The sequence below is a fragment of the Hypanus sabinus genome, chromosome 16 (genome assembly GCF_030144855.1).
Source record: "Hypanus sabinus isolate sHypSab1 chromosome 16, sHypSab1.hap1, whole genome shotgun sequence".
In the NCBI taxonomy this organism is placed as follows: domain Eukaryota; kingdom Metazoa; phylum Chordata; class Chondrichthyes; order Myliobatiformes; family Dasyatidae; genus Hypanus; species Hypanus sabinus.
In genome coordinates this window covers 49437270-49457328 of record NC_082721.1, presented here as the reverse complement: position 1 = coordinate 49457328, position 20059 = coordinate 49437270, and the positions used below count along the sequence as shown (strand labels likewise).

At 40.5% G+C, this 20059-nt stretch overlaps 1 protein-coding gene across 7 annotated transcripts in view; it reads left to right on the top strand.

The window, feature by feature from the left end:
- Positions 1–20059, top strand: part of eps15l1a (epidermal growth factor receptor pathway substrate 15-like 1a) — a 495582-nt gene that overhangs the window by 265975 nt on the left and 209548 nt on the right. For all 7 annotated transcript variants that reach the window (XM_059991699.1, XM_059991700.1, XM_059991698.1 and 4 more), the window contains 2 exons: positions 3569–3717; positions 14090–14144. In XM_059991699.1, the coding sequence (XP_059847682.1) occupies positions 3569–3717; positions 14090–14144 (204 nt within the window). The remainder of the gene's footprint in view (positions 1–3568; positions 3718–14089; positions 14145–20059) is intronic.

Genomic DNA, 20059 nt, shown 5'->3' with positions numbered 1-20059 from the left:
ACTGGATAATATTATTTACTCTAATTCTATGCCTAGTCTATTGTCTATCTACCAGCGCTTTAAACTATATATTGGACTGTCCTTGTTTCCTGTTCTGTTCTGCCCATGCAGACCTCTATTCAGAGCAGTATCCACAGAACTTTCTCTTTGCACCTGGCCCGTTCAGACCCTTATCTCTTAAGGCAGTATCCACGAGGATTTACCAACACCACGTGGACCTTTTCTTAACTTAACTTCTTATTAACTTCTTATTAACCCCCAATTCTGCCAGATTCTTTGGTCCGGAGAGACCCTTCGGCAGTGGTTCCACACTTCTGAGACTCCAAGACCTCCCCAAAGCCAACAGAATTCTTAGTCCAAATTGTCACAAAATCGCTTACCTTTTGTTTGGGTGCACCCTTAACTCTGTTAGCCTTGTGAGACTGGGACGCGTCCCCAATCTGCTGTTTCCTTTCCGCGGGTCTCTTTCTGGTCCTGTCACGGTCGCCAATTATGTCATGGTTTTTCGTGCCTCACAAATGACCAGGAAACGCAGAAGATTCTTCAAGAAGGGTTAAACTTTAATTTGCAAATCAAAGCTGAGACAGTCAGTGATCGCTGATTGCCCACCGATCCACAGACACGCAATTTTTTATAGCAAAACCTGGTCTAAGTTTCACACGTACGTCCCATTGACTTAATCATGTTCCAATCCACATCTCCCAGCCGTCTCTCACCAACACACCATTGTCTTCTACATTCTTAAGATTTCTCCTACTAAATTGGATACATGCATAGCAAATAGCAAGTTCAAACTACATAATCTACATCAAGGCTGACTGTAGTTTTGGTTACACAGCAAACAAGTTCAAAGCAAAACATCTCTTTGCTACCTCTCATTAACATATATTAACACACCATTGTCTTCTACATTCAATTGGATACATGCATAGCAAATAGCAAACTTCAAAGCTGACTACATCTCTTAGCTACCTCCTATTAACATATATTAACACACCATTGTCTTCTACATTCCTAGCATTTCATCTTGGGTACATGCATAGCAAACTGACTACATAGTTTTGGTTACACAGCAAATAATACAAGTTTTATACTCCATAATATTTTTATACTCCAATACTGTCTGCTGTGAAATTTCTGCTTGGGAGAGACCTGGCTGATGCAGGATGACTACCTTGTGTCTTGTTGCTATTGTCACTCTTGTCATGGTGTAGGAATTGAAGATTTGAAGATTAAACTTGCACATCTGCCACATCCTTTGTCCTTCACCCAGTTTGATACCTTCTACATCCATTACTGTTCCAGTTAATTCAGCTCATGATGTCATTAAACATTAGCATTGTGTTTATTATCTTTGTTTAATCATGCACTGGGTCATTTACCTACAAAGTAATGAAGTTTTTATTTGAAAAAAATGTGGTCTATTACTTAATATGTTACTTCCTTTAACAAAAAAAATTTCACGGCATATGCCGGTGATGATAACCTGATTCTGATTCTGTTGCATATTTCTGACTGTGCTTCTTCTATCAGTTATTGTAATTCTATTTTTATTTTTCTCCTCTTAATCCATAACTTTAACTTGTTGCTCCTCCTGTCTTCCAATTTGACCAACCTGCAACTGCCCAGTCCATTTGCAACACATTGTTTTGCAAACCTTTCAATCTTATTCCCCCGTGGGATAATTTTGAGTGAGCTTTCACCTTAAAGACTGTTCATTTATTCTCACATATATCTCATAGTTAGTTCTTCACCCACCTTCCTGTACGGGTGAGGAATCATCTGCAAAAAGAAAATGTTTTTATTTCCTTTCTTTGTGTCTTTGGCATTACTATATTTGATCTCCTTCCTCACCCCCGCTTTTTGTTTTGATACAGATAGTCCCTGTGGATCATTTGTTATCATATCCTGGCACCCATGCAGTTCTTCAGTACAATATGAAAATTATCTTTAAGGAAGGTAGAACTTTTAATAGCTTTTACAACTACATTTCAATCCTGCCCAATATTTAAACTAAACTTTCATCTACATGACAAACACAATAATTGCATCAAAACTATTTCCCAAGGAAACTCAAAATTAGTATGTCAGAAGTTTTGGGCAGCATCATTTAAGTTCTGTAAATAGAAAACAGACTTGTTTGTAAAATCAACTTGATTGCTCCCCCGATATTCCATTCTTGCAAAATAATTTAATTGGCCACCAATGAGCACTTTCCCCAAATGCCCATTTCCTTTTGAACTGTGAGCATCTCATATCCAGAATAGAGATGCACTGATTTCTATCACCTTAACCAGGATTCATTTATGTCCATGTACTGCTAAAAAAGGCATGCCCTTGCCAATAAAGACTTTGCAAAGTATTAATTAGAAGATACTGCATTACTGTATAGATGTGGAAGAAGGTCTTGTGGTCCAATGAAATTAAAGTGAAACTTTTTGGACTCAACTTTAAGTGGTGTGGTGTATATACTGCGTATCAGTCAGGTAACACCATCCCTACTGTGAAGTGTGGAGATAGCATCATGCTTTGGGGATACTTTTCAGCAGCAGGGAATGGAAATCTGTTCAGGATTGATAGGAAGGTGAATGCTGCTAAATGCAGAGAGATCCTGGATAAAAACCTGATAGCTTCTGCCAGAAAGCTTAAACTGGGAAGATGTTCATCTTCTCTTGAGTGGGTGTGTCAGAGTCCTGACCTTAACCTGATCAAACATCTCTGGCGAGATCTCAGGATTGCTGTCCACTCCCCAACTAACCTATCCTTGCTTGAGCAAGGAGGAATGGACAAATTTTGCTCAATCACATTATGCAAAGCTGATAGAGACTTATCCAAAAAGACTACTGGCTATAATAAGAGCAAGAGGTGATTTGACTGAGAGATGAATACTTTTGAATTGCTGACATTTCAGTTTTTGAATTTTTGGTTTTTCATGCTTTATAATTTTCCCCACTTTTGGGCTCTACTGTGGGGGAGAAAAATGCATGTGATTCACAAATAAAATTGATCAAAATCCCTGGTTGTGATACTCATCTATGTGAACAAAATGTTGGGGCTGAATACTTCTGCAAGAAACTGTATGCTACTTCTCTATTTCTAATGTTATTTCACTCTTTGAATAGTAATTAGCCATTTTATGTTTTGTTTGGTGGTTTACCCAAATGGTCTTACATACAGGATTTTTTAGGCACATTTGTATAACTGGACTAGTCTCCTAAAATATTTAATTTGATTCATGATGTTAAGCAAAAATATGCTGGAAATATTTAATAGACCAGCCAGCATATTTTTTGAAATGAATAGTTAAAATTTAGGTTGTTTTTATTTTATCAAGGTTCTTATTATGGAGGATCATCTCACTAATTTTTCATGACAAGTAATACTTCACCTGCTGATTTCTTTTTCCTGCACTGTATTCTTTTATTTCCAATTTTCAGTATCTATTAAATGTTCATTTTGTTTGTGTCAATGTTCTGCATATTTGTCCAGTGAAAATTCCTAAGCTTATATCTTTCCTTTGCTTGTCAATTGCTCTCATGTTTTCTTTTCATTTTGATTTTCTCTTCAGATCCATTTGGTGGTGACCCCTTTAAAGAAAATGATCCATTCCACAATACATCATCTGACGAGTTCTTCAAGAAGCCACCAAAGAGTGATCCTTTCACATCTTCATCAGCCTCTGATCCTTTCAGCAGGGAACATGCCATGCCATCTAAAGTAAGTAGTATTGGAATCTATTTTACAGTAGAGGTCAACAGCTTTAATGTTGTCACCTGTTTAATTTGAAACCAATGGATGTGCATTACCTTGTTCATCATAGCCACACAGTGTGTGGTTCTGTAGCTCAGAAATGCTGTTCCCATATGAAGTCTTACTTAAAAAGTTAATCAATTACATTTTGAAAGATTTCATCATCCTTGGTGTTTGGATGATTGTTTTTCAGATTTTTACAAAGCTTTAGTGAAGAACTAATTCTTGATTGTTGTCAGGATGAAGGGTCTCAGCCCAAAACGTCAACAGCGCTTCTCCCTATAGATGCTGCCTGGCCTGCTGTGTTCCACCAGCATTTTGAGTGTGTTGTTGTTTGAATTTCCAGCATCTGCAGATTTCCTCGTGTTTGCTCTTGATTGTTGAACCACTTTATACTAATTCTAGAGCTGCATCTCCTGGACTGATTCCACCCACCCAACAAAGAGTATGGTTTATCTCTCTTTCTCTTTCTACTCCATCCAAATATTACTGTTCAGTACTTAAGGGAATATGAGTTTTGCATTGAACCTGGCCCCAAAAACTTCATTTTGGTGAACATGCACTGGATCTTTGATTAATAAACCAAGTTTGCCAAATAATAAGCCAAATTTCCAAGTGGCTCAGGTAACAATCCTGGAAGCACTACATTTTTGTTTGTGATTTTAAGTTTAGTTTGTAGCTGCTCAGATTCCCTCAGTAGAAGCTCTTTCCTTGTTCTTCGACTAATTTGTACACCACATCCTCACTACTGTTTGAAGGCATATGTATAATTCCCCATCAGGATTTTATTACCCTTGCAGTTTCTTAACTCGATCCACATAGATTCCAAGGATTTTATTTTATTTTGTACTAACCCTATCTCCTCTACCTATTTGCCTGTCCTTTTGAATGGCTCCTTGAATGTTAAATGCCCAGCTGTGATCTTTTTTCAGCTATGACTCAGTGATGCCCACATCGTCCTGCCTGTCAATTTCTAATTGTGCTGCAAGATCATCTACTTTATTTATATTTACAGCTTCAGGCATGTGTTCATCATCCCGAATGAATCCATGTTGCCTGAAGTTAAATTATTATCCACCTCTGAACCTATTGTCTCTTTTTAATTCTGGAAATGGCGGTAATCTTTCCTGCACTCTCCTTCCCATTTACTTTATCCATATTTTTCCAAGCTATTGAACCTATCCCCCTGCTATTTAGTTTAATGCCCCATTCAAAGCCTTAGTTATGAGATTTGCCAGGGCCATAATCTCTACATTGTTCTGGTGGAGGCTGTTCCATCAGAACAGCTCCCTCTTTTCCCAATATTGGTGCTAATCTCCCAAAAATTCAAACTAAATTCTCCCACACTAATCTTCAAGCCTTGCATTTAAGTCTCTGATCTTATTAACCCTTTGCAAATTTGCATGTGGCTCAGGTAACATTCCTGGGAGCACTACATTTTTGTCTGTGATTTTAAATTTAGTCTGTAGCTGCTCAGATTCCCTCAGTAGAACCTCTTTCCTTGTTCTTCCTGATAACCACATAGATTATGACAACTGGATCTTTCCCTTCCCAGAGTAAATTTCTCTGCAGATCAGCTGAGATACCCTAAACCCATGTACCAGGCAGAGAAAATAGACTTAGTGCCTGTTAATCCTTGTGACAGTTAATTGTGTCTTTTCCTTTAACTAGACTATTTTGCTAATTACCACTAAATTTCTCTTCTCTTCCCCCCTATTGAATATATCCATGAAACATGGTTTGGTTGGATACCTTTTCTAAAGCCCCCACTCTCAGCCTGAAAAGGAGCAACAATTTCAGATGTGTTAGGCAAACTAAAGGACTGAGTCTCCTCCAGCACTACCTCTTGGATACCACCCCCTCACCCCCCAAACCTGCCTCATTTGCAGCCATATAGGGCTAGAGCCATCAAACACTCTTCATATGACAACCCATTTAATCCTGAAATCATTTTTGTGAACCTCATTTGAACCGTCTTGAGTTTTAGCACATTGTTTTTAAGATAAAGGGCCCAAAACTGCTCACATTACTCTAACTGAGGCCTCAACAGTGCTTTATAAATTCTCAACATTACATCCTTACTTTTATATTCTGGTCCTCTTGAAAGCAATGCTAATGTCAGATTTGCCTTCCTTACCATAGACTCAACCTGCAAATTAACCTTTAGGGAATCCCACCTAAGGGCTCCCAAGCCCCTTTGTGTGCCCATTTTTTTTCCTGTAGTTTTTCTCCATTTAGAAAACCATCTACCCTTTCATTTATTCCACTAAAGTGCATGACCATACACTTCCCAGCACTGGATTCTATTTCCCAACACAGACCCCTGTGGGATGCCGCTAGTCACCAGCAGCCTGTCAGAAAAGGCTCCCTTTATTCCCACTCTATCTCCTGTCAATTCGCCACTGCTTTATCCACTCTAGAATCTTTCCCATATACCATGGCCTTGTACCTTGTTAAGCAGCCTCTTGTCAAAGCACCTTGTCAAAGGCCTTCTGAAAATCCAAGTACACAACATCAACATCCAGCATGTACAGATTTTCTCTTGTTTGAGATTGGATTACAACACTGCAAAGTCTTTTCCAGGGATAGCTACCCTGAAGAAGTTTAAATCTTTCCTTCGATGGGAGTTATGTGAAACCTCTCTCACTGCTCCCCGTCTGTGATCAGCTTTTTTTTTCTCCAGTCCTGCCAAAGGATTTTGGCCTGAAACATCAACTGTACTCTTTTTCTAGAAGCTGTCTGGCCTGCTGAGTTCCTCCAGCATTTTGTGTGCGTTGTTCGGATTTCCAGCATCTGCAGATTCTCTTGTTTCTGATTCCCCTTGTCAGGCAAGATATTCCTTTGAGAAAATCATACTGACAACTGCCTATTTTATTGTGTGTCTCCAAATATCTTGGGACCTTATCCATAATCACTGACTCCCAAGATTTCCCCAACCACTGAGGTCAGATTAACTGGTCTTTCTTCCGCCTCTCTCCCTTCTTGAAGAGTGGAGTGACATTTGCAATTTTCCAGTCTTTTGGAACCATTCCAGAATTTAATGATTCGTGAAAGATCATTATTAATGCCTTCACAATCTCTTCAGAATGCCAGGGTGTGCAGCATCAGGTCCAGGTGACTTATCTACCTTCAGACCTACGCTTCCCAAGAATCTTGTTTCTAATAATGGTAACTTCACACACTTCATACACCCTGACACCTGGAACTTCTACCATACTGCTAGTGTCTACCACCATGAAGACTGCTGCTTTGTCCACCATTTCCCAGTCCCCCATTACTACCCCTCCAGTATCATTTTCCAGTGGTCTGATATCCACTCTTGCCTCTCTTTTACACTCTGTGTATCTGAAGAAACTTTTGGTATCCTCTGTAATATTATTGGCAAGCTGACTTTCATATTCCACCTTATTGACTTTTTTAGTTGATTTGTGTTGGTTTTTAAAAACTTCCCAATTGTCTAACTTACCACACATTTTTGCTCTATTATATGCTCTCTCTTTGGCTTTTATGTTTTCCTTGATTTCTCTTGTTTGCTATGGTTGTGTTGTCTTACCCTTAGAATACATCTTCCTCTTTGGGATGTATATATCCTCTGCCTGCCGAATTGCTTCCAGGTCATCAACTTTGAGCCTGAATTGCCTGAGAAACCAATGCTTGCTGCAGGTGTGTTCAACAGGAAACACAATGGGGTCCATCAGCTCCCACATCATGCAGCTACAACACATCACCTGATCCTGCATCCCTCCTGTATTTAATTTGTTGTAATATGGCACATTTTTGGGTAATATTGAGATTGATATATAGACAATGGCTTCCAGTCAATTGTCTCCCATCAGGACCAATGTATTTTGGCCCAATTAGCTGCAGTTTCATAGAAATAGTTAAAAAGGTTTAAGAAAGGTGAAGTACCATTCAACTGAGTAAGAAGTTAAATACAGAACAAATTAGATCACTACCAATACTATTACAGGACTATAAAACTGGATATTCCTAATAGTTATCGACTGAGGAATTCATCCAGTTTATACTGCCGTTTTCTTTTGATAGACTACAAGTGGACAAAATCATTGCAGATGCCAAGTGCAGATAATGGACTGCCTGCAAACAATGCTATTGACGATTGCATCCTGTACATTATTATTGTAACATTCAGGATGATTGTCAGTATTTCCAAATTCTTCATTGTTCTTATCTTGAAGTAGTGAAATTGTTTATTTTTTATTCCCAGCTGTTTCTGGTAGCTCCAAGCCTGAATGCTTGAAACTGCAGTGAGCGAGATTATTTTGAATCATCTTATTAATTATTTCTTGCCAATGATCAGTGACAACATTCACTGTTTTTTGAACTCAAACATGTGCAACTGACGCTATTTAAAAACTGTTTGCTCTAAGCATGGTGTAGTGTCTTAACGGCTACACAAGTGTGCATGATGGATGTTATTTAGAAACTGTTGGGAAACAGTCTTCTGCCCCAATTAAACAGCAGTGTCCCAAACGGAGGAAAGGAATCCCGGCTATTTATTTTGATATATATTTTTGCATTTTAATACCTGCTATACACCTGTACCTCCATATATCCCTTGAAGAACCAGGCAAAGCTTGAACCTTTGTGGGTTCCCATTGCCACACTCTTTAATTGCAGGAAGGGAGTCCTATTAAAATTGTGATAACAAGTTCAGTTAAGTTAAATGGTGTTATGACAGAGTGGGACTCATCAGGCCTTGAATGAGAAATAATGCATCTTAATAAAATGCAAATCTGTTTATAGTTTGAAGGAGGAAAATTAGGACATAGAAATGCACTCAAGAATTTTGGAAAAAAAGGCAAGGGCAGAGGAATGAAAAGCAAAAAATTACAGATGCTGGGAATTAAGTGAAAACATAGAATATTAGAAATTCTTAACAGGTTGGACTTTGTGGAGAGTGAAATATGATTAATATTTCAGGTCAGGTGCATTTTATCAGCAGCAGGAATACTTAGAGATTGGATATGTTAAATTGATAGATTAACATTTTGTCTTAGCTGTTTTTCTCTCAGAATTGTACAGTAGATATGCACTCTTTCATCACATTTACTACATGTAAGAGTTTTGGCTGTCTATGTTAATCACATTTGCCTTCATTAAGCTTGTATTCTTGTATGCCTTTTCTTTCCAAATACCTATTGAAAGGCCTTTTTATAATTGTACCTGTCTCAACCCATTCTTTTGGCAGCTCATGCCAAATTACCGTTACCCATTGTGTGAAAATTGTACCCCTCATATTTTTAAATATCTCCCCCTTACCTTAAAATTGTATCCTTTAATTCTAGACTCCTACGAAGAATACTGCCCATCCTTTCCTCCTACATTGCCTTCCATTTTTCTATCAACCATCAGTTTCTTAAATGTCCCTAACGTATCTCCCTCTACCACCATCCCTCAGAAAGTGTTCCATGCACACACCATTTGCTGTATAAAATGCTTACCTCTTGTATCCACTCTATACTTTCTTGCAATCAGTTTAAGATTTTGCCTCCTGGCGTTAGCTCTTTCTGCCTTGAGAAAAAGTGTCTAACTATCCACTTGATCTACATCTCATATCATCCTGTACATCTTTATCAAGCTCATCGTCCTTAGTTCCAATGAGAAAATCAGTAGCTTGCTCAACCTTACATCTTAAGACATGCTCTATAATCACAGCAGCATCCTGGTAAATATTCTCTGCACCCTCTTTAAAGCTTTCACATCCTTCCTATAAGGAAGCAACCAGAACTGAATACAATATTCCAAGTGTGGTCTAACCAGGGTTTTATGGAGCTGCAACAATACTTTGTGGCTCAATCCTCTAGCTAATGCAGGTTAACACACCATACACCTTCTTAATTACCTTATCAACTTGTGCAACAACTTTGAGGGATCTAGAGATGTGAACTCCAGCTTCCCTCTGGGGTCTACACTGTTAAGAACCCTGTATTCTGACTTCAAATATGTCATTACAAAGTGAATAATTTCACACTTCAGGTTGACCTCCATCTGCCACTTCTCCGCCTAGCTATGCATCCTGTCACTATCCCGTTGCAACTTAGGACAAGTTTCTACATAATCCATAAGTCCACCAGTCTTTGTGCCATCTGCAAATGTACTAACCCATCCTTCTACTTCTTCGTCCAAGTCATTGATAAAGATAAAGAGCAGGAGTCTCAAAACAGATCCCTGCGAAACACCACTGGTCACTGACCTACAGGTCCATATGTCTTCTATAGGCAAGCTGAATCGGAATTCACATAGTCAAATTTCCTTGGATCCTATGCCTCCTGACTTTCTGAATAAGCCTGAATAAGTTCCATGTACACCACATCCATTGTGAAGTCCCATGATGATGTAAAGATCATCGCCAAAGGCGCTGCAACCTCTTCCCTCACTTCCTTTAGTAACCTGGGACATGTCCCACCCTGTCTGTGACCCCTGCAGCAATCCTTCAATCACACATTCATCTTCCAGATTATCCTATTGTTACTCTCACTAGTGCGTGCCACGGGCAGCAAACCAGAGGTAACTACCCTTGAGGTCATGTTTTACAATTTCCTGCTTACCGCCCTATATCAAACACAAGAAAATCTGCGGATGCTGGAATTTCAAACACCACACACAAAATGCTGAAGGAACTCAGTAGGCCTCCCTATATTATCTTTTCAGAATGTCATCCCTTTCCCTACCTATGTTGTTGGTACTAATAATGTACCATGACTTCTGGTTGCTCACTCTCCCACTTTAGAATGCTGTGGATCTAATTTGAGATGTTCCTGACTCTGGCACCTGGGAGGCAACATACCATTCAGATGTCTCTTTCATGTCCATGGAATCTCTTCCAGCATCTCTGAGCCAGGCTTAGTGCCTGATCTGTGGTCAGTGCCATTTTTACCTGGTAGGTCGACCTCCCCAACAGTATCCAAAAATTGTATACCTGTTACTGAGGGGCATGGCCACGGGGTACTCTGCACTATCTGCCTATTTCTTTTCCCTCTGGGTGACAGTCACCCAGTTACACCCTCCTGCAACTTAGGTGTGACTATCTCCCTGTAGCTCCTATCTGTCACCTTCTCATTCACCTGTACAAGGTGAAGGTCATCCATTTGCAGCTTCAGTTCCCTAACATGATGTGTAAGGAGCTGCAGCTGAATGCACTTCATGCAGATGTAATTATCGGGGAGACGGAAGGTCACTGACCTTGGACCCATTTTCACTACACTAAGTACTAAAGACAAAGAAAGTAGTAAACTTACCGGAAACTTACCTTAGCATCCCCCGTCCTTTCTTCAGCCTCTTGAGCTCAAGCCACTCTAACACTGTCTCATTCCAACATCTCTTTATTGGCCCATGCCAAGTGCTTAATTACCCAATGATTGCAAAAGTGCTGAAAGACCCGACTGTCCCCACTTGCTTTTTCATACGCACACTTAGACTCCATAAGCTGATTGTAAGAGCATGAAAAAATGTCCATCCTCTGTTACCCTCTGTCTATTTATTACCAAGTCAATTTTGGGTCCAGTTTAGCAAAATGCCTTGGATCCTTTGTTCCTCAACTTTCTCCACTTACTTTTAGGGACCTTATCAAAAGGGTTACTAAAGTCTGTGTAAACCATGTATATCTCCTTGCTTTAATCAACTTTCTGAATTTCAGATCATTCAGATTTATGAGATGTAATCTCCCCAGCACAAAGCTCCTAATCAGTCCTTGTCTTTCAAGTGGAACATAAATACTGTTCCACAGAATCTTCAACAACTTCCCTGATCTAATCTGATGCCTGTAGTTTCCAGTCTTCCCCCTATTTCCCTTTTTGAACAAGGGAGCAACATTAGCTATCCTCCAGCTTCCTGGTACTCTGTTTAAGGCTAACAAGGATGCAAAAATCTCCATAAGATCTACAGCTGTATCCTCCCTGCTTCATTTGGCATCCTGGGATAGATCCTGATAAGTCCTGAAGATTTATCCACCCTAATGTGTGCCAGTACATCTTCATACAGATGTACTCCAGAATATTAACAGAATTCTTCCTTAATGTTTCCACATCCTTCTCCCTACTCCACATGTAGATTACCCTTTTGGTCTCTGAAGGGTTGTATTCTTTTCTTAGATACCCTCTTGCTTTTAATATATTTATAAAATGCTTTTGAATTTCTCCTTAATTATATTTGTCAAGGTCATATCATGGCCCCTTTATACCTTCCAGACTTTTTTCTTGCTTCCTCCTGTATCCTCTTATTAACCTCAAAGGATTTACTTGATGCCAATTTCTTATTCCTGAAATATACTTGCTTCTTTTTCCTGATTGGCTCTTCAAAAACCTTTGCTATTGTAGGTTTCCTAAACTTGCCATCTTTGTTTCTGTGTCTTTCTTTTTTTTTGTCATCTTTGTCCCTGTGAGTACATGTTATCTTTAAAGCTTTTACTATTTCACTTTTGAACACCTCCCACTTATGGATGTTGTTTTCTCCTCCTGCAGCCACTCCCAGTCTACTAATGCAAAGTGCTGTCTTATGTTATTGAAAACTACCTTCCCTTTTTTAGGGCCCTTTCTCTTGTTATGTACCAACAGCAATAGATATGAAATTGAGTCGGGTTTATATAAATGAACAACAAAATTTATTAACCTCTACTCAAGAACATCGAAAAGTAAACAAACGACTAACTTAATGGAAGTTAACAGTGTTATACATCTATAGTTATCAAACAGTCAAACTTAGAGATAATTCTCAACAGAGCTTATTCAAGCACAGTCATAAAGTGGTAGTTTAATAAGTCCATATGATTCATAAAGTAAGTGAGAGGAGAGACTTCCCAAACCAGCGATGAGCAATCCTTGAAGAAAAGCCGAAACTGTTGATGCAGATCCCAGCCGAGAAATGCCTTTTCTGAAGAGATAGAACCATAGAACATTACAGTACAGAAACAGGCCTTTTGGCTCTTCTTGGCTGTGCCGAACCATTTTTCTGCCTAGTCCCACTGACCTGCACCTGGGCCATATCCCTCCATACACCTCTCATCCATGTACCTGTCCAAGTTTTTCTTAAATGTTAAAAGTGAGCCCGCATTTACCACTTCATCTGGCAGCTCATTCCACACTCCCACCACTCTCTGTGAAGAAGCCCCCCCCTCATGTTCCCTTTAAACTTTTCCCCCTTCACCCTTAACCCAAGTCCTCGGGTTTTTTTCTCCCCTAACCTTGGTGGAAAAAGCCTACTTGCATGCACTCTATCTATACCCATCATAATTTTATATACACCATATCTTGGTTATATGCGGGGGATATGTTCCTCGCAGTCAACGCATAATGTGAAAACACGTAATGTGAATAATTAAGTGGACAAAATAGGGATGCACTCCAGGGGACTTCCTAAATATGTTTTATCTGTAATTTATTCACATTTTCATACCAATATGGCACAAAAGCAGTACCACAAGGCAACATTCATATTATATTTCATCAATTTAAGGTAATATTCAACGTAATAAATCATAGAAACTAGGGTATACAGTTGTCACCAACAGTGACAGTTGTGTTCGCTCCAGTAGATGAGTGGTTGTTGTGGTGTTGGGATCATATCAAGCACAGCAAGGGGTGAAGGAAGACTCACAGAACTCTTAGAACTCCCAGCAGCAGGAGATGACACCGGTTTGAGTAAAGTGGTGGGGGTTGTTTGCTTGGCAGCATTTTGTTTTTCAGCATAAATTTGCTTGTCGGGGAGAAGGGTTAACGGCAAGGAACGACTGAAATGCTGACTTCGTTCTAAACTTGGGTCCATGTCCATCGCCATTTGTGCCAAGTGTTCCGGCTTTCACCATTCCCTCATCGTTGGGTAACTCCCGGGATTTTCAAAATCATCTGTTGCTTGCAGCATCTGAGAGATGGTTCGTTGTTAAAAAAAACATGCCTTGAACGTGGAGCACACCTGGGTCGAGTGGCTGAATCAGCGATGTTGTGTTAGGCAGCAGGAAACGCACTGTTGTGTTAGGATGAATGCTTAGGATGAATGTTTAGGATGGGCTGACGCATTGTCAAGCAACAAAAGAACTTTAAAGGCAATATTCTGTTCCCAGCAGTAGCGTCCCAGAGCTGTGTTACCTTCACCTGATGCCGTGCTGTTTATAATTTCCAACTTTTTTTCAAGTGTTAAAGCGGTTCGCTGCCGCTGGGCTGATGGCCCAGGACATGACATCAGACACTTAGGAGGCATAGTTAATTTACATAGTTGCCTCAAGGTAATCAGCATCTTGTTGCTCTGGCATTGATAGTTGGGTCAGTGTCATAAAGAAACTTACATCATGTAGCATTTTAATTAAGTTTACTTTTAATTTCAGACTGACCCTTTTGGGAGTACTGATCCTTTCGCACTGGCAGCATCCAAGGGCCCAGGTGAGCTGATGCTCAATAGTTTTTTGTTATAAAGTGACTGACTATTACTGAATGCTGATAATACAGAACAGCAAACATCAGAAGATAAAGTTGAAAGTATCACCATTCACATCTCTTTCAGGACTTCCTGTACTGTTTCATACTAAAACAAGCATTCTTGTTTAATTATTAGTATTACAAAAAGAATGTAACAACATAAAATTTACACATTTGATTAGATGGAATCACAAATATAGTTGTGGGGGCAGGGGAAGAAGGGATTGAAAGGGTGCAAGAATAGATGAGAGGAAAGGGGATGAATATGAGCGGACAGATCTTAGTGTACTCATAATATTTTTACAAAACTGAAAAATACATGTACACTCTTCATGTTTACAGTACTGTATTCCCATTTTGATTTTGTTATTAGCCATTATATTAATTAATGGTTGGTTCAGTTCACATCTAGCAGTGCGTAGAATTTCTATTATTAAGATGAGGTTGTATTGAAAAACTGGGAATTCTTAGTAATATTTGCTGACAGTTAAGGCCATAAGATATAGGAGAAGAATTAGACCATTTGGCCCATTTAGCCTGCTTGCTATTTCATCATGGTAGATCCAGTTTTCTTCTCAGCTCCAATCTCCTGACTTCTTCCCATATTCTGTCATGCCCTGACCAATCTAGAATCCTTTAACCTCTGCTTAAATATGCATAAAGACTTAGCCTCTACAGCTACCTGTAGCAAAGAAGTTTACAGATTCACCACTCTCTGGCTAAATAAATTCCACCTCATCTCTGTTCCAAAAGGACGCATCTCTATTTTAGGGCTGTGTCCTCTGGTCTTAGACTCTCTCATCATAGGAAACATCCTCTCTACAATCACTCTATCAAGGCCTTTCACCATTCAATAGGTTTCAATGAGGTCACCCTTTATTCTTATGAATTCCGGTGAATACAGGGCCAGAGCCATCAAACGCTCTTTATATGACAAGCCATTCAGCCCTGGAATCATTTTTGTGAATCTCCTTTGAACTGTCTCCAGTTTCAGTTCATCCTTTCTAAGAGGCCTAAACTTGCTCATAATACTCCAGTTGAGGCCTTGCAAATGCTTTATGAAGTTTCAACATTACATCCTTTCTTTTATATTCTAGTCCTCTTGAAATGAATGCTAACGTCGCATTTGAAAGGCACACAGGGTCGTAAAAAGAGCTTTCAGCACATTGGCCTTCATAAATCAGAGTATTGACTACTGGAGTTGAATTGCTACGTTCAGATTCTGTATGCCACCCACCTACAGGAAAGATGCAATAAGATTGAAAGCGTACAGAGAAAATTGACAAGGATGTTGCCAAGAGTTGAGGATTGATTTATAGGGTAAGGTTGAATAGGTTAGGACTTTAATCCCTGGGGCATAGGGGAATGGGGGGAGATTTGCTAGAGGTACACAATATTATGAAGTGCATATATAGGGTAAATGTAAGCATGCTTTTTCCACTGAGGTTGGGTGATATTAGAACTAGAGGTCATGGGTGAGGTTGAATGGAGAAATGTTTAAGGGGAAACTGAGTGGGAACTTATTCACTCAGAGAATGGTGCGGATGTGTAATGAGCTGCCAGCGGAAGAGGTGGATGTGGGTTTGATTGCAACACTTGAAAGAAATTAGGATAGGTACATGGATGTGAGGGTATAGAGGTCTACGGTCCAAGAGCGGGCACATAGAACTAGGCACAGTAACTGTTCAGCACAGACTAGATGGGCCAAAGGGCCTGTTTCTGTTCTGCAGTGCTATATGACTATGATGAAAGGTCTATGTGTATGAAAGAGCAAGATATGAGGGATCTGTATAGGAGGTTGAATATCTAGAAATAAAGATGCTGCAAAATAGGGTACCAATATAGGCTGAAAATCAAATAGTCTAAAGATGACCAGGTATGTATCCAACCCATGAGAGTGTGCTGTCATGATGTTCCAAGCCTTACTCCCCTACCCATGTGTAGGGTTATCTAAATTACTGACTAATTTTGTGATAGTCATGGAATATGGAATAGGGGCATCACAATTGTACAATTACTATACTTCTATTCATTCATTTGACAGGATATTTACGTCACTCATTGAATATTCCTGATGGATTTTGAAATGGAAATTACTTGATGTACTCAATTCGTGCTGACATAAATCTTTTACTTTTTAAATCCAATGATCATTTGTCTCGTTCATCAGTTTGGCTGGACTGTGATTACATAATTTATGTAAATGAGCACAAGTGTGCTGCAGTAGAATTTAACATTTCCATATAAGGCTACACTGCATTAATTTGGTGTAGTACATAAAATATTCATCCACCTTTGATTATGAATTATGATCACTTGTTACAATCTCCTTAAGACAAGAAGAAAGTGATTTAACAAGACAGGACCTGGCACATGAGTGACTGCCAAAGCAAAGTTGATCTACAGTTGCTCATTAAAATAATAATCACAGTACTATATTTCCTCTCTATTACAGTGAGATCACTGAAAATAAGTAAGTCAGTGGAGTGAGGTAACAATAAATTCAGAGTTCTTATCAAATAAGTTACGAGTTAATTTATTTGACAGTTAATGATGCTTAACCACACTAAGCAGTTGGAGCTGGAACTGGATGAACTGGATCATTTGGGAGGCTGAGGGGGTGATAGATAGGACATATAGAGAAGTGACTACACCCAAGGTGCAGGAGACAGGAAACTGGGTGATAGTCAGGAAGGGGAAAGTGATTAAGGAGCCAGTGCAGAGTACCTCTGTGGCCATCCCCTCAACAACAGGTTTGGATATTGTTAGGGGCATTGACCTAACAGAGGAGAATCACAATGGTCGAGTCTCTGGCACTGAGTCTGCCTCTGATTCAGAAGGGAAGGGGCGCGCTGTGGTAATAGGGGATTTGTTTGTTAGGGGAATTCTCAGATGGTTTGTTGCCTCCTGGGTGCCAGGGTCCAGGATATCTCGGATTGAGTCCTCAGCATTCTGAAGTGCGAGGGTGAACAGTTAGAAGTCATGGTCCATGTATGTACCAATAACATGGGTAGGACAAGTGACAAGGTTCTGAATAGGAGTTCATGAGTTAGGTGCTAAGTTAAAGGGCAGGACCTCCAGGATGCTGATCTCAGGACTGCTACCTGTGCCATGTGCTGGTGAGGCCAGAACTAGGAAAGTAATCCAGTTTAAGGGGTTGATCCTTCTATCTAAGGAGTTGGTGTAAGGTGAGAGGGGGCATAAGATTTTTGTATCTTCCAGGGAATGTGGGACCTGTATAGAAGGGACGCTAATACCTTGGTGGGAAGGTTTGTTAATGCTGTACAGTGGGATTTATACGAGATTTGCAGGGGGATGGGAACCAGAGTGCCAGAACAGTTAGTGGAGAGGTTGTGGAGGTAGATGTTGATAAGACCTCAAATAAAGTTAGGAATCAAAAGGTTGAGCATGGTGTGACTAATGTCCTTGCTGCTATATTTCAATGCAAGAAGTATCATAGGAAAGGTGGATAATAGTGCGGAAGATAGGGTAGCTGGTTTACTAACAGACAATGTGAAGTGAGGAGAGGCTGTTGATAGAGCAAAATTACAGTAAACAGGATGAGTTGAAGTGGAGGTTCTGGATTAAATTGAACATAAGAGCATAAGAAATAGGAGCAGGAGTAGGCCATCCGGCCCATCAAGCCTGCCCTGCCATTCAATAAGATCATGGCTGAACTTATGAACCATGGCTGGAGCATAAACTCAGTTCCTTCTACCTGCCTTTTCCCCATAACCCTTAATTCCCCTACTATGTAAAAATCTATCTTAACTATATCTTAAATATATTTAGTGAAGAATGCTTCCCTGGGCAGAGAATTCCACAGGTTCACCACTCCCTGGGAAAAACAGTTCCTTCTCATCTCCATCCTAAATCTTCTCACCTACCAATAGACACAACTTTCCTGCTTCTATCTTATTTATCCCTTTCAAATTTTTTATGTTTCTATAAGATCCCCTCCTGAATTCCAGTGAGTATAGTCCCAGGCTCTCCTCATAGGTTAACCCCTTCATCCCTGGAATCAGTCTGGTGAACCTCCTCTGCACTGCCTCCAAAGTCAATATATCCTTCCTCAAGTATGGAGACTAGAACAGACAGACATACTTTATTGATCCCGAGGGAAATTGGGTTTCGTTACAGCCGCACCAACCAAGAATAGTGAAGAAATATAGCAATATAAAACAATAAATAATTAAATAATAATAAGTTAAATGCCAAATGGAAATAAGTCTAGGACCAGCCTATTGGATCAGGGTGTCTGACACTCCGAGGGAGGAGTTGTAAAGTTTGATGGCCACAGGTAGGAATGACTTCCTATGACGCTCAGTGTTACATCTCGGTGGAATGAGTCTCAAGCTGAATGTACTCCTGTACCTAACCAGTACATTATGGAGTAGTGCATTTTGGAGTGAACTGCACACAGTACTCCAGGTATGGCCTCACCAGTACCCTGAATAGTTGCAGCATGGCCTCCCTGCTCTTGAATTCAATCCCTCTAGCAAAGAAGGCCAACTTTTTGCGATTCATGAACAAGCATTCCCAAGTCCATCTGCACAGCAGCATGCTACAATCTTTCACCAATTAAATAATAATTTGCTCTTATATTATTCCTTTCAAAGTGGATGATCTTGCATTTACCAACTTTGTATTCCATCTGCGGGAGGTGGTAATGAGGATAAGCTCTCACTACCTATAAAGTGCTTCCACATGGCTTGCGTCTCAAATAGCCTCTGTCAACCAAGTCCAGCTCCCGGCCTTCACGCGGCAGAACTGTTCCTACCAACGGGAGAAGAGGCAAAGGTGGGTCTCTGGTGCCTCAAAACCAGATGCTTGGGACAGGTGGTGCTCGTTAGTCCTGGTCGACTGCCCACCTAGGAGAAGGAAAACTCTGATTTTAAAACCTCCACTGCCTTGCGGCCACACCCAATCATGGGAAAGGCTATGGGAGTAAACCCTGAGAAGAAATCTGGAGCTGGAGTCCTGTAGGTAGTCAATAGGGAGGACTTCATCAATCTATTCTCCAGCAACTCCTGCAGCCGAAGAGGCCACTATGTGTAACAATTTTTGTGCCAGTGGATCCTGACTTCGAGGCCGAAAGAGTGGGACTATCTCCGTGCTAAGGCTTTTTCACTATAATATCTTTCACGCACAGGTCCTTGCGTTGTGCATCTTCATCTTCCTTCTCTCTTCAGAAGCCCTCCGGCGATGGGAGAGCATCGAACCAACAGGTGGAGGTGACCACTGAGTTGCAGTTGCAAACCTGCACGTAGGCGGCCCTTGGACAGATGGTCGTTCTCCTCTGAACCCAGGGCAGTAGGGAGGTCCCGCAGCATCCAGGGTGACTGGGCAGCCCTTTTTAGGACAGCGCTGCCCACCCTGTAATCAGGGAGGGGCCTAGAAAAGGTGGCCTAAACATTGCCTGCCCTAGATCATTCGGCCAGTTAATCGCGACTGACGGATCACCCAATCATTGCGGTCAAAATCAAAAGAAAAAGATTCTCTGTCTTGGAGCATGGAACGTTTGCACCTTAATGGATAAGGAAAACACTGCAAGACCTGAAAGGAGAACAGTTCTCATTGGTAAAGAACTTGCTCGCTACAACATTGACATCACAGCACTGAGCGAAACCAGGGTTGCAGATGAGGGATCCATCATTGATCTTGCCAGCGGCTATGACTTCTTCTGGAGAGGAAAGGCGCAGAACGAAGACAGGATCCACGGAGTGGGCTTCGCGATAAGGAGTACCCTGATTAAACAGCTCCCCGACCTGCCTTTTGGCATCAGCGAAAGATTGATGAAGCTACGTCTGCCCCTCAGCCAAAATCGACATGCAACTATTATTAGTGCCTAAGATCCCACTCTGACCAGCCCTACTGAA